The 15,931-nt window shown below is 38.6% G+C and overlaps 1 protein-coding gene across 4 annotated transcripts; it reads right to left on the reverse strand.

The window, feature by feature from the left end:
- Positions 1 to 123: 123 nt before the first annotated feature.
- LOC103571021 (nuclear hormone receptor FTZ-F1 beta) lies at positions 124 to 13,112 on the reverse strand. Of its 4 annotated transcripts, XM_053740654.1 has the most exons (5): positions 12,692 to 13,112; positions 12,257 to 12,628; positions 11,840 to 12,130; positions 4,624 to 4,921; positions 124 to 4,210 (listed from the first exon to the last, which is right to left on the reverse strand). In XM_053740654.1, exons 4-5 carry the CDS (start codon positions 4,781 to 4,783, stop codon positions 1,617 to 1,619), a joined length of 2,754 nt encoding a protein of 917 aa, XP_053596629.1. In that variant the 5' UTR covers positions 4,784 to 4,921; positions 11,840 to 12,130; positions 12,257 to 12,628; positions 12,692 to 13,112; the 3' UTR covers positions 124 to 1,616. The 4 variants fall into 4 exon arrangements, with proteins under 4 accessions (XP_053596629.1, XP_053596628.1, XP_053596630.1 ...); XM_053740653.1 differs by lacking the exon at positions 11,840 to 12,130; XM_053740655.1 differs by lacking the exons at positions 11,840 to 12,130; positions 12,257 to 12,628.
- Between the last annotated feature and the right edge of the window lie 2,819 nt (positions 13,113 to 15,931).

Raw genomic sequence — 15,931 nt, forward strand, 5'->3', positions numbered from 1 at the left:
AAATCCCTTTTATTTTAATTTTTTTCTATTACTATAAAAAAAAAAAAAAAAAAAAAAAAAAAAAAAAAAAAAAAAAAAAAAAAAAAAAAAAAAAAAAAAAAAAAAAAAAAAAAAAAACAGAATTACACCATTGCTTTAACTTTACATTGCAGTCTTTTTAAAAGGCGTACATAAAATAAATGAATAATAAATTGATTATCAATAATTTTACTAGATAACTACAAAATAGACTACGCTAGTGGACTCGCGACGGCATCGCTGGAAATGCCGCGCGAGTTAAAAGGCCAACAACGCACGCGTTCAACGCGTATCACACATGATACGTAGCGCGTGAAATTTATTATAGACACAATCATAATAATAATAATAATAATTATAATAATAATAATAATAGTAAAAGACTACAGCCAACGAGGCAATACACCTATTCTATGTGCTCTCACTCACGCATTCAGCGACAACCAGTTGCTTATCAACGGCACGCACATACTATTTATAATAATATATTTATATAAATATATATATATATATATATATATATATACTCCATTTATTCATATTTTTTAATCTAAATCATTTATCAATGTTTAGTATATATAATAAGGCCATTAAAATAATATTTCAACGGCTGAATTACAGAGTACGAATTACAGTGACGTAAAAAAATGAGATTATGTATTTAAATTTATATACTTTTTAAAATTGGCACCTCTGTAAAGGCACTCACCTTAAATTAGACTCATACATAAGCATTAGATTGCATTTTTAATTTTCTTTCGTCGATAATTAGTTTGTTTTTAAGTACATCTTCCACTGGGATAAATTATGCTTTAAGTATTTTTTAGACAGTACGAAATACTGGTGATTTATAACAAAATTTATAATTTTACTCGCAATTAAAACTCTCATACAATAATAATATAAATTATTATTGTTAATAATAAAAAAAAAAAAAAAAAAAATCATTCTTTGTCATACCGTTTGCACTCACGCTCATTTAATTAGTACTTACGAACTACCTTTCGTAAATATATAATAAAATAATAATAATAATTTAGCGCGTGTCCAATCCTCTTGAGTTTTTACGGGCCTCTAATAATTTTCAGTCTCACTCGCACCAGGACCCACGCTTGGACGATGCAAACGTAACCGTAAGGCCGTTGCAATAAACTCCTGTATTCATATATATTTATATATATGTATTACATACATATATAAATTTTTATACTCGTATATAAAAAAAAAAAAAAAAAACAGGAATGCAAGCCCTTGTTCGTCTTGATTGGAAGCATTTTGATAGAAAATATATATAGAATTTTTAATATCTTCAATATATTTAATATATGTATATATATATTTATTATCATAGTCATTTATCAGCGTAAAATAATTTTAATAAAAAAAGTAGTCCCCTCACCGCGAGCTAAGCAGAGCTACTGCGGACTATACGAAAATTACAGTCGTTTTAAAAACAATTATAAATTATTACTTTTTTTTCCTAATCATCGGCTACACTAGTACATTATCTATTAACTTGAAACCTGATTGCCGGAGTTACTGGACCCAAGATAAAGGTTTGACGGATTGTTGATCATTTATAAGGAATTTATTTATCATCAGTGATCGCCGCGCAGTAGTTCCATAAGGAGATTGAAGGAGCTGCCCTCCCCCTCGGCGCGTTTTTGACTGAGCAATTCTTTTCCCACTTGGCAGGTTCTCTGTAGATCTGGTATCCGGAGCAGCAGCTCACCAAACTTGGCCGGCATCTCTGGATACCTTGCGATGGTGTACTGCTGCAATGCCTGGAGCGCCTTTTCCTGAGAAGCCCGTACTTTTTCAGGCTCCTTGAGCTCACTGGTGTCTGATGTCAACAGCACTATCACCTTCATAGCGACGTACTCGTACTGATCGACACGTAATCGCCGTAAATTGTTTGTGAATGCAAGCATTCTTTCTATACAAGTTGCCAAGCCAAGTTGCCGTGCTTGCTCGAGGGTAATTGACTTGCCAAGAGACACACGTATCTCTCCGGGGGTGCTCATGCTGCGAAAACAGCATGAGAATAATAGCAACTCGCACCAGGAGTTAATAAGCAAGCATATTTGATCGTCGATAGATATATTTTTAAATAAAGGAAGACTTTTGCACCATTTAACGATTTTGTATAGTCGATGGTCAGCAATATTGCACAAATTTGATAGTGGGTCTGGTTGCTGGCCGCTTGTATCACTGCTGGGATTGCTTGCGCCACTTGTGGAATTATCAGTACTTGATAATCCTGACGTTGAGGAGGTTGGCTGCTCTTGATTCGTCGGATTCGTTGGACCAACCGAGCTGGGCCTCGACTCTGCGCGTCTTGATTCGTTATTATTGTTGCTGTTGTTGTTATTATTGTTGCTGTTGTTGTTGTTGCTGCTGCTGCTGCTGCTGTTGTTGTTGTTGTTGTTGTTATTATTACTATTATTATTACTATTACTACTACTATTATTACTACCACTAGTATTACTATCGATATTGCCGGGACCAGGACCAGAACTGGGACCACACACATCAGGATAATTGGATCCATTTGATCCGCTCGCTTGGCTCATTCGATCATTATCGTTGTAGTGCCATAAGTGTTCGACATCCATGATGTCCTGGAGCAACTGGGGAACTACCTGGATCTTGTGGGAGTGATTCCAGTGATGCCGTGTGGAATGATGATGTTCTCCGGGTGGTGCTGGACTACCACAACTACCAGACATTTTTTCACCGGGGATTCCCCCGGCGGAGCTGCCTATGAGATTTGCTGGCAGCGTGTACGTGCACTGGTATGTACTCCTGCCGCCGCGTGTTCTGTCCTCGCGAATCGCCTCCAACTTCATTCCCATGTTGAGGCACTTGTCAAACCGACAGGCCGGGCACTTTTTTCTCGTTGCCACAGTTACAGGACATCCTGCGCCTCTCAGGCAAACGTAATTTTTCCTGTTCTGGACAGTACGTTTGAAGAAGCCCTTGCATGACTCGCATGAGAAAATTCCATAGTGGAAACCGCTTATCTTGTCACCGCATATTGGACAGGGACTGTTGATAAGCTGTTGCCTTGTTGAGATACCAGAGGGTGCGGATGGAATTTTGCAGTCCTCTTGATCAGCCTCGGAGTGGGTTTCTGACCCGAGCTCGGAAACATTTGAGTAGTGGTGGGCGTTGGTAGCTGAGGTTGCTGGCAGGTGTAAAGGACTACCCTGTGGTACTTGGTGATGATGCTGATGATGATGGGCGTGCCTTGGCTGCTGGACGGGCGAGTGAGTGGGCGGACTCAGAGAGCCGTAGCTGTAGCAACTGCTCGAGGCGTCGGAATTATTCCGTGACAAGGAGTGAGACAGAGATAGGGAGAGCGAGGATGTGGAATTATTGAAGCTGTGTCGTGACAGCGAGAGTGATGAGGAAGGAACTGGACTACCGGCACCCAGAGCTGAGTGCCGGGCTGCGTGTGGACTCTGGGTCGGCGAACTGAAGACGCTGTAGGCCGAGTGTATTGCCGAGTCTGGGGACGGAACTTGTGACCTCGTGTGACTGTGTTTCGTCAAGTGATGACGGGGGTTTAGAACGGGGCTGTGATTAGGAGTGGAACTGTTGTAGCCACCCAGAAGTTTACCTACGAGCAGAGGTAAGTCGCTTTGCTGGTTTTGCTCTAGCTCACGTTGCTGATGGTGCTGCTGTTGGTGCTGATGGTGATGATGATGATGATGGAGTTGCTGAGCATGTGACAGTGGCATTGACGCGTCCACGTGTGAACCGATACCCAGACCTGGACTCGATCTAAAGTCCGGCTCCGGTTTTATAGGAAACTTTTGCTCCTGAGGACCAGGACTCGCGCTGCACACCTGGACACCCTCCATCGACATTTCTTCGTGGTCTTGATTAGTGATTGTATTGGAAGACATTTCTTGGTCCGAGAGCTCACCCTCCCACGACATCGGACGTTCTGGTTGCTGGTGATGTGAATCATCGACGCTCGGACACTCTGACTCTCCATCACGTTTTTTTTTCGTACGTAAATTAACTCCGCGGAAGTCAATCTTGCTCACTTCGCCATCGCTGTCTCCAAGGTCATCGATCGAGCTCGATTCTGCGGGGTTCGTTATTGGACTTGGGCTGCTACCACACGAAGAAACTACTGATACAGTCACGCCATTCTGGCCACTCAGATACTTAACACTTTTGACTACAACAGAAAAAAATATATATACATAAATATAAATATAATTATAAATTTTATGATTATTTTTATTTTACAGATATTGTGTTTTGATGTGAGAAAGCACTTTACTCAAGTGCCACTCGACGGAATGCGGATTAAATCAGCGTTCGATACGCCAGTAAAACCTCCGGTGATTAAATTTATACATCGATAGCATACTGCCGATATAATACAGCGAACAAGCCAAAGCACTCTGGGAACACAATAACCATAATCACCACCCTTAACTTCAGAGGTTCTGCTCAAAGTCTACTCCCACCCGTGGCGCAACATCAAGCTTCAATTAATCCCGCCGCGTTTCTCTCAGTACAATATAATAATCTCGTCTTCGGAACGTATCAATAAAGCAAAATGAGTATAAGCACAACAATAATTACCATCATGCATCTCGTGGACCGGTGGCACATTGATAGTCGTCACAGACACATTCTTGCCGGCGTCGATGGTGCGGGATGAGCCACTTGTAGAAGTCGACTTCCACGACTGTGTCGGTGGCCACCAGCCCGGGCCCTCCGTGGGCCCGTTTTGCTCCGACATCCTCAGCTGGCGATTAACCTTCGCCAGGCGGTCCGCAAGTCACGTGATTTATTCCTCGCTGGGTTGATGCTCAGCATCCTGAGCACACCGGGTTACTTATATTACCTCTCGTCCACACTGTAATATCACTTTGCTCTTCTGTAACATAAATATTAATAATTAAATTACCATTGCCATTAGCATTTACATTTACAAATTACCACACATTCAACTATCATGCACTCATATATTTATATATGTGTGTATTTATTTACATATAATTTTAAATGGGTTGAAATATATATACATATATATTACAATGAAACTAATCATAGTTAAGCTTCGCGGCGAACGTGCGTAACGGTCGTCCGTGCAAGGCCGGCCCACTTCCGGTCCCGCGGACGACCTTCGCGCGGAAACGGACACGCACATGGCAGACGATATAAATACAATGAAGACCGAGGAAGAGAGAAAGAGACAGATAGATCATGTGTGTACACATCTCATATATTATATATAATATGGACAGTCGTGTGGTGCAACAAGAGCTGAGGGCGCTACCGACGTTAAGAGACTCATCTGACGTCTGTTGAAACTACTCTATTTTATTTTATAAATACATGTGTGCACATATGTGTGGGTATTTATATTTGTATTTATATTTGGAGAAATTATATCAAGTGTGTGTGTAAATGGACGAAGTTATGGATGAGTGTGCATTATTATTGCGGACAGTGTAGACTGGAGAGAGAAGAGAGGACTGAGGACAGACAGCAGGGTACGAGGCGGTGGTTGCCTTGGGGCCGGCTTATAAAAAGTCGCAGCAGCCGCGATATGACGCACTCGGGCTCTTAGAATATATATATGTATATATATAAGAGGAGACGGAAAGGGAGAGCCGGTGCCCATGAGTGGAGGGCAGGAGGATTCTTTGTATGGATGAGTGTGTGAATGTGTAGGAAGGGAGCAGCGAGAGGAAGACTTGACGCGAGGTCGACAGGGGGATCTACGCATTCCTGGGACTCGTGTGTTGTGTACACTCCACTTATTCTTTTCTTCAATCTTTATATCATACATACATACATATATACATATTCTCGTGATGTATGATACTAACATTTGTAATGTACACTAGTTGTAAGAGCTTGTACTGAGTATTTCCGTACACGGCATCCACGACAATTCAACTCTTCCGACATACGTATTGAGTTAATTTATTTACTTCCGTTTTAGGAAGTCGGGGGTATCTACTGAGAACTGGTAACTGGGAACTCGGAAAATAGCAAATCACGAATAGAAATAAAAGGGATTTGGTTGCTGGTGTTGTTTATTTTATTATTTTGTTATCGGGTAAGTTGTGGGACCGGACGGGGCAACAGCTGCCGGAACCTGTTCTCGGAGTTTTTATCGATTAATAAAATAAATAGATAATCGCAGGACCTGCATTCCTGCCGGGCCACCTCGTTGGTAATGGTCTCCGTCTGCTCCTTCTCTCTTTTTCTCCTTTGCTTGTACATATATGTACGTATATATATATATATATAATATATGTTGTATGTGTTATATATCCTCTCGCTTCTGATTCTGAGACACGCAGAGACCGACAGAACGACCGGTTATCTCGTTTGGGCGTTGCTCTACACCACTTCGCCTTCCTTCTCTTTTTATAACTTTTCCCTCGTGCTCTCCCACTACTCTATTAAATATATACATATATATATATATACATATATGCACACATGTACACGTCATTCGAGTTTCCATCAGTTTCCGTCCCTTCCCCCGTTAGCTTCCTATCCAAGTACTCGTACCGTCGATTTCTCAATCTTTTCCACATATTTATCGCCAACTTATTTTGCTGCGTCATTTTTTTCCTCATATTTTTATTTTATAAATTAGCATCCGATCCATCAATTAATTGCAGCAATAAATGATAATTTTCCTCGGGCGTAAATAATTTTTTGGAGAAAAACAGTAAGCGAGCAACCGGAAGGGGATGAAATCAGAGGTCAACGTTTTTGGAAGCAGTTGTAAGTAAGTCGAGTAACAGAGTCGTGAGAGTAAGCAGATAGCGCGCATGCTCGTCATCTTATTCTTATTATTGTTTTTATTCCTTCTCTTTCTCTTCCTCTTCCTCCTGCTCTTACTCATCCTCATTCTCATTCCCGTCTTGGTCTTGGTCTTTATCTTCATTTCTTCTTGTTGTTCCTCTCCATCCGCGGCGACGCATGAGTATTAAGAGTAGAGTAGCAGCGGCTCGGGACGAGGGACATTATCGGGGATGCAGCGAGACGGAGGGGGACCAGCCGATGCAGCAGGCATCAGCATTACATCGGTGGTAAGGTCAAGGCCCTCGTCGCCCTACCCCCAATGCACCTTGGCGGTCACGTGACGCGACTCAAGGTCCCCTATCCCCACTTTGACGTCGTGCCGCGTGCACTCAAGCCGGACCGGTGCGACGCCCGAGAGTACCACCACGTCTCTTTACTGCTTCTTTCTTTTTTTTTATTTTTATCATCCTTCTCTACACTCCTTGTCTCTACTCTTGTCTTGTACTTCAACCCTCTATCATAAAATAAATATTACATTTAAACTCGGTTTTTTTTTTTAACAAAAGATTAGACCGAACACTCGCAACGCGATAAAAACCCTGGATTTATGACAAGGGATTTTTATTGCTTAAAAAATATATATCTATATATATTTTTGAAACTTCAAGGCAGGTGGTAAAATCTATGGCCCCAAATTCAAAAAGTTAATAATAAAAATAAATCCGGAAGTCTTTGGCTGCCGGAAGTCATCAAATTGTAAAAAAAAAAAAAAAATAGAGAGGAAATGAAAAATATATATGTATATATAAATATATGGATATGAAATAACATAAAAAGAAGTGGATTGAAATATTGCGCAAGTGTTTGGTCGAATCAGTAATAAATATTTGAGCGATTAAAAGTCGAGTGGACGGTTGCGAAATGTAATATTTCCCCCTCTGTTAAATGCACTGGATATGTACCCCCGAGAACATAAAACAACAAGCAGCAGCAACAACAGCAACCAACTTTTCTCCTCGAAATGCCAAGCAGCTTCGTCTCTCTGTTTCTATGTTATGTGTAATGTCAATCTGCAGTACACCTTCTGCAGCTATCGCACTCAAACTCTGTTCCGCTGTAAAGTTTATAGTCTTTTATATATATATGTATATATATGTGTAATAATATTTCTGTAGCAACAATCCGTCCAATGTGTATATAATACGTACGTGTTTTCCTTTCACCCAACTCTCGATCCTGCCACACAGCATATCTTTAATATCGCAAAGTACATAAGCGACCAAGAGAAAGAGAGAGCGAGAATTATTTTATAGCTCGTTTGTCCATTCAAGTCACGTTTTTTTTTTATTTTTAAAAATCTCTCTCACTTACTGTCGGAATAAAATAATTATTAATCAAAAAATGTTTTTTTTCCCTATTAATTTATTCAGGCAAAAAATGGATATTTAAAAATACGTACTCTGTAAAATGGATAAATAATTATGCAATCCAGCTCATAATTCACTCGGTAGTCATTCATACATACATATATATGTATATATGTATATAAATTTAATTCTGGCTCTGATTAGAATTTAATACTCCAGAAAATCCGGTTATTCAGATAAATATTTAATTCCTAATACAATAAAACCGTGAACTATATCCACGGGGAAGTGATATTTAATTAAAAATTAAACAAAAACACATATATATATATATATATATATACATATATATATATATGTGTGTATTTATTAATGGATAATTAATGAATAAAAATGATTAAGTCACGCAACATGTAGATTTGGGTCAGCCACCGATCTGAGAATACATGAGAGGATCGTGGTCTTACGTAACGTCTCCGAGGACGATGTCAAAGTCGTAATCGAAAGGACGAACGTTCTCCTCGATCAGCCACCGGCACTTGTCTCTCTTTCTCTTTCTCATTCTCATTCTGCATTTGTATAGATATCGCCCCGTCTTTTCGCGCGCGAGTTCCATTCATTCGCGCGGGGAAATTACGACTATTATGTGTGTGCTATTCAACACAACTTACAATCATCAGGTTTGCTGTATATTATTCATATTGTATATGCTACTGTGGGATTCCTCCACTTATATATAAATATATAATCATTATAAATGCTTTTACATACGAGTAAATATATTCATATTTACGTAATGATATAATATGCAGTGAGAATTGAGAAAACGGAATTTTCTCGAGCGATGAAGGAATTAATGTATGATATATATATATATATATATATATATATATATATATATATATATATATATATATATATATATATATGTATATATGGAATGAAAGAACGAATGTCTTATATATAGATATATATTATTATTATTATAAAATGTAAGGTCGTCGGTCGTTAGCGCAAGAGAGCAGAAAGTACAGTTACGTTGCTGGCCGCGATGATCGTGCGGGCGAGAGAACGAGCAGCTAAAGACCGAGGATCGGTTAGGGGTCAGCGAGAGCCAATGTGTCTAGGGTAAGATACAGTGATGATGACCGGCAGAGACTCTACCAGCACACAGACGATCAGAAAAAGAGATACGATGATAAAGATTAAGATGGAGATGGAGATAGAGACGGAGATCTGATGAGCAGGTGAACAAGTCATGTGCAATAAAAGAACTTTAATATAAATTGTTAGATAATTACATTAATGTGTCTATTAAAATACTATTCTCATGAGTAATTCAAATTTAAATCTATTATGGAGGTTTTTTTGGTGCCGTAATAAAAATTCATAATTTATCACAATGGGGAAAGAATGCTGATGATTAATTTGCGTTTAAATATTTTAGTAGTCGGAGCCGGATAATTGAAAAGGAAATAATTCCAAGAGATTGAGATGATAAATTATATTTTAATAATATACATATATATAAATAAATATAATAATAATTTTGTGAATGGGTGAATAGAATTTCGGAGCGATCTCGAGTGTAGCAGAGCGGAGGCTATAGAGGAAAAGTTTTTTAGAATAAATATATGAATATAAAGTAGATATGAGTGGTTCGGTATGTCGGTGTTCTGGTGTTTGGTGTCTCGGATGATGGGAAAGAATATATAATAAAGAAACAAGTCGAGGAGACGTGCGGTTGAGGTGCGGTCACTTGGTGTAGTCATCGGCGACGACTCTCGAGAGGTTCATCAATATTCATAAGCGTCGTTCTGTCCCTGTCCGCGCCCCGAGGATCACCAAAGAAGATCACCACGGTGTTAACTCGGAGAAAAAGTATCTGAGAGCAGGAGAGAGGGGAGAGACTTCTACGAAAACACATCGTATTGAGTATGATGTGCGAGTGTGTGTGGATGAATATGGGTGACGATAAAATCACGCGTAAACTTGCGCAAATCCCCGTAGCGGCGATTATGGAAACGCCTGGAGTCAAAGTAAAAAAATAAAAATAAAGTAACGTTAAAGAAGTCCAGAAGAGCTGGGGAACAAAGCGGGTAGAGAGTATGTACAAACTGATACTGTGCAGAGAGACTTGTAATATCTGCTGGTGATATACGTGTAGGATGTATGTAGAATGTAAGAGATAATAAAAGACCAAGGAGTTTGCATCAATCACCCTGGAGAGACTTAAGAGACCGAGAGATTCAGGTTGCATTATATTTGTTATGCACAATATCTTCTTATGTATATATATATATATACACATATGTGCACACATTATTATACGTATGTATATTATATGTATAGTAAAGAAGGTACGTGCCAACTACCGTACAAGAAGGTAAGATAAAAAAAAAAAGAAAAAAAAAGTGAGATACGAAACGGAGCACGTGACTCGGCCCTGGCTATGAATCAACTCTGCACGAGATAAAGTATATTTAAAATCTAACGGAAACACGAATTTATAGGCGTTTATCGTGGGAGGATTACGAGGAATAAGTAAAAAAAGTTTACAAACAGAAGGCAAAGTAGCAGGGAAATAGAGAAATTATGGAGAAAGATATTGTGTGACAAGTGAGAGTTGGGTAATCGTAAAAGTTAAGATATAATAATTGTACGCCGGCGTGTAGTAGAGAGCCGGCGACTGGAGGCGGAAGAGATTTCTAGGATTTATGACTTTATGCCAGAGTACTGCGGAAAGGTCGTCTTTATATTGCTGTTGTTTCTTTTAATCAGCAGCCGGAGGATTGGATTGGATCGGAGTGGACTTGTGTGAATATGTGTGTGTGTGTGTGTTGGATATTGAGCACAGAGTCAGTCAGGGTGTACAAGTTTGTTGATGGTCTTTTCTGTTTAGTCGGAGGTCGGTCACACGAGCTCTGAGAAACCGGCACGTACGAGCCGTGCCGACAGGAGCGTCAATTGTATTACCGTAATCGCGGCAATATACCGCTAAGTTGATCTCTCCGGTGCGTTAACGATGCAAGAAGGAGTTGATTCGTTCCCGTTTAAATTTCTCCTTGTCTCTTTGTCCCTGCGGGTCGATTGCGTTCATGGGAACTAAACGTTAAACGTTTTATTTAGTCTTCAAGAATAATGATCGAGTATTTTATATATACATTTATATATTATGTATTATATATATTTGTATATGTGTAGTGGAGATGAGACTCACGGTTGATATAAAAAATAAAAAAAGATTATGAAAAAAAAAGTTTGAGGTAAGAATAAAAAAGAGAGAGGGATTGGAAGGTGAGGAGAATCGTGTGGTGAACCCGGTGGTTGGCGCGGGGGAATAGACCACGGGAACGAGAGAACGAGGGGAAGCTCAAGGTCGGTTGGACTGTCAGAAGCCTAAGCAACGTATAGTACACAAGCCGAAATATCAACACACACTATCTCTCCTTGTTCACATTCTCTCTCTAACTCTCTTTGAACACATAACAGCCATACACGTTTTACGACATTTTATTGCCTTCTACTTGGTCTCGCGGGACAGGTTTAATGTTGCCAGAGTTGTCGTCACGTGCCAGAGAAAGGCCTACAAGTAGATGGAGATATCCACTAAAATATAAATAAATAAATAAATAAATATACATACAATTGATACTGACTATTAATAAAATAAAAAATAGTGATGCCAAGTGTCAGTATCTACTGGCTGATTAAACGTTTCCTTTTATCTTATTGTCAGGCTTAACGATTGATGTCTGACTGGTCTATAGCACATAGTGTGGACTATTATTGTACGATAGATTAGATTTGCTCAGGTTTATCACCAAGACGGAGTACAAAAGTGTGCTGACTACTCCCAGAGAACAGAACATAACCTCATCCGCGGAACCAGTAGATTTATTTCCCGGCGTCTTGTCTTTTTACTTGGCTCAGTACACACATGTACGTACCTACAAATAACACACATGAGGAAACGGCAGAGCACGCACACGTACTGGGTACTAAACCCATACCAACAAAATCACCACGGGGATTTCAGGAGCACTCTCACCGGATCGGCCTCGCTCGTGACTTACCTCATGCTCTTACTCTGTGGTTCCTCAGTACAGTCAGTACAGTCCTCAGTCCTCAGAGCACAGAGGAGACCGTGTGTAAGCCGCTCTAATACACGCTCAGGACACACGGGGCCACGCACTCTCTTTCTATCTCCTTCTCCTTCTCGCGAGCTGGTCTTCGGTCGCGTTGTCGTTCTTTTTTGTCGTCGTCGTCGTCGTGTTGTCTCACTCGAGCGAGTCTACCCCTCGTACCCGCCTTCACCAGCACCAACAGCAGCACCACCTCCTCCACCACTGGCGCACTACCGCGACCGCTTGTTCCTTCTTTCTCTCACCCGCACACTCTTTGTACACCAGTCGTTAAACACTTTTTTAAATCGTCGCGGTCCTTGTCTAAGTAAATTACTATTATTATTATTTTTATTTAAATAATTTAAATTATAATTCAAGTATTACCTTTTATTAATAATGATGATCTCCCAGAGTATCCAGGGTATGGAAGTCTGGTTGTTACTCCCGTAGCACCTTCACCAGGTTTAAAACACTCGTCACGATAAAACAACACACACTGATCGCGTTCTTGAGGTGGTACACCAGCACCACCACCACCACCACCACTACTGCTGCTGCTAGAGTATACCTTCTGATTAGTGAATTACCTAGACTATCACCAGGAAGGACAGTAATTGTATGGAGTGTAAATAATAATATATTTCCCTGTGGTGTAGGCTGCCAAGAGCAGGCAGAGTCTAAGACCGACGATGGCGATGACAATGCGTGGTTTGGTAAACTGGTGAACGGCTAACGGGTCAATGACGATCGCTCCACGGCACACCTTTGCGTTACGTTACAACGGATTTTACAAGCCAAAGCAACTCGCGCCGCCACGGACCTCGAGCCTCTACCTCTACTCTCTACCTCCGACTCTTCTCGCCTCGGAACCACCACGAGACTCGGAGTTGTGTGTGTCGGAGCTGGCTGCTGTTAGTCTGCTTCAGGCTGACCAAGCCAGTCACAGTCGGGGTAGTACAGTCCACTCCCACGAGGGCGCGCCACTTACTTGCCGAGAGCTGCGGCCATCTTTCATTCGCGGTTTGGATTTCGTAGGCTGAGGAGTAAAAGAGAGTGGAGGTTTAGACAAAGATAGAAATATTAAATAGTATACGGAACTGGTAAATTGAATTTAAATCGCGCAGTAGCTTGAATAAATGGATGTTATTTAATGGATAGTAATTTAAATCGTAACCACGGATGTCTCTGCTGTCCGACTGATTAAATTTGGTAAAAATTTTTTTTTAAATATTGCGTTTAGTTTAGCCGCCATCTTTTATTTAAATATCAAAAAATTTTAAATATCAAAGTAATTAATTATTTGATTTATTAATTGAATTTTTAAATAATTAATTATTTGAAATTAAATTTTTGCCGGGTTGCTGATAATTCAAATTTTTGAATAATTAAATTAAATATTGGAAAATAAATTAAATGATTTAATTGTAAGGGTAATTAATTTTTATTTTTATTTTAGTTTTATTAATTTATTTTATTGTTCGAAATTCAAATTTTCAAAATGGGACATGTTTGCTGTTTAAATAGAAAGATGGCGCAGGAGATGGCTGCGCGACGCCATCTGCGCGGTTACCAAATTAACTATACAGGAGCGCGTCAGTACCGGCCGCGATGGCGTCTCTTTTTACGAAGTTTAAGTTCCCGCGTTAATAAAATAAAAAAGTAGTGCAGTGTTAGTGCAAGTGAGTGGTGATTTCAGTGATAATTAATTTTCAAGATTTATTTGATCCAACAACTGATGAAGATTCAGCAGGAAGCCGGAGAAAGAGCAGAATAAGGTAAGAGTAATAAATTTTAAATATGCGCAGCAAATGATTTTTATTGGCTCAGGAAAATTTATGACGCTGAAGTTAGACGACGTCTGAATTTTGGTTTATTTTTTAAAATGAAAAATTATAAAAAAAAATAATTTAAAAAATTGCACTTGTAGTTTTTTAAATTTTCTACATGTGCATATTTTTAACTTTTTTTTTAATTGACCAGTTGAAAAAAAAAAATATGAAAATTGTTAACTTCAGAATCAAGAAAATTTATGAGTGTGAAGCAGCTGACAATAGTCAATTTTTTAAATTTTAAAATAAATGAATAAAATTTATGTAAAAATTAAAAAATGCGTATTTAGATAAAAGTACGATCCGTACGCGCATTTTTTTAAATTTAATTATTTTAATTAATTAATTTATTTATTTCAAATTACAAATTGTGTCTGCTACATTTACATGAGTGTGAATACAGACGAGACAGATTTAAAATTACGAATAAACGAATTAAATAATTAAAAATATAAAAATAAAAAAATGCACGTACTCATTTTAAAATTTTATAAACGCGCGTTTTTTAAATTTTATGCGATTTTTATTTAACTCATTTCAAAATTTAAAAAATTGACAATTGTCAGCAACATTCACACTAGAGGGAGTAAAAATTTTTTGCACCAAGAAATTAATATTCTGTGTGCGTTTATTAAAAAATGATAAAATATGAATCTACTCCATAACAATAAGTAGTTCTTGGTGTTATTCGTAATCAAAGTAATTACCGGTTATTGAAATGTAATTGCCCAACGTCCAATAAGCTTCTCCATCAATATAACCGGTGATCGCGAGGTAATATCCGTTAGATGCCCTCCAGGATATTACTTAACACAAGAGACCTCAGGACGATAAATAGCAACAGCCGTGCGAAAATTTTAAAATCTTACAATCGAATGATAATTTCCTCGATCAGCTCTAATCCCCTGACCACACTGCCTCCATTAAAAAACCAACAAAGTCGTACCCAATTCCATCAGAAGCGACTGTCAATCAGTATAATTTATTCACCAGATTATCCTGTCACTGGTCATCATCAAACTTTACAAACTATCAATTGATTTTATACTTTCGTAATTTATTAAACAATTCTAAAATTATTATTTTGTCGTTGATCGTCTGTACATCGTCTGCTGCTATTTTATATTTATATTTCACAAGTCGCGGGTTATTTAAAAAAAAAAACCATTTTACCTGTACTCGATTTTGAAAGAACCGATTGCTGGATAGGATATAAATTATAGGTATCGTATATTTATATATTTTCATTATTTTAAACGTCGATGTCGAGCCAATGAATTCGTATATAACTTAAACTACACCGCGTACAATCCTCTCCTCTGTCTTTGTTACGAAATAAAAACGCAACGACAAGTACATTGAGTAACTCTGCGTTCAATGAACACATATAATAATATACCGTTTAACACTCCGCTGTCAAGTGATGCACCTCCTGCTTCGCTCCTCCGGTAATAAATAAAAGTCTGAAAAATAAAAAAAAAAAATATTAATTTTTCAAATGTACTTATTATTTTTCAAAAGCCGCAACAGGTAATCCTGAGTCATAATCCTGATATATACAAATATATTTACTCACAATGCAACAGCCAGTGAGCTTCGAGGTATTAACCGAACAATACGCTCGTAAAAATATTTTTTCTAAGCTCATACATGCGGTCCAAGTGAGATTGAACGTAAGATTTGCCACAAGTACGCATTAATGCACACGATTTACATGAATCGTTTGTATGGAAAGTCTTGTTCTTTTATTATTTTTACCCGAGCTCACTACTCAGTCGTAATAATTCTCATATCG

This window comes from Microplitis demolitor, chromosome 7 (genome assembly GCF_026212275.2).
Source record: "Microplitis demolitor isolate Queensland-Clemson2020A chromosome 7, iyMicDemo2.1a, whole genome shotgun sequence".
Lineage (NCBI taxonomy): Eukaryota > Metazoa > Arthropoda > Insecta > Hymenoptera > Braconidae > Microplitis > Microplitis demolitor.

What these genes read in the sequence shown, in the direction of transcription:
- LOC103571021 (XM_053740655.1), bottom strand. Translation starts at nt 4,783, where the DNA reads ATGTCGGAGCAAAACGGGCCCACGGAGGGCCCGGGCTGGTGGCCACCG. An exon ending in GGTCCACGAGATGCATGATG is followed by an intron (nt 4,211 to 4,623) that starts GTAATTATTGTT and finishes TTTCTGTTGTAG; the next exon opens with TCAAAAGTGTTAAGTATCTG.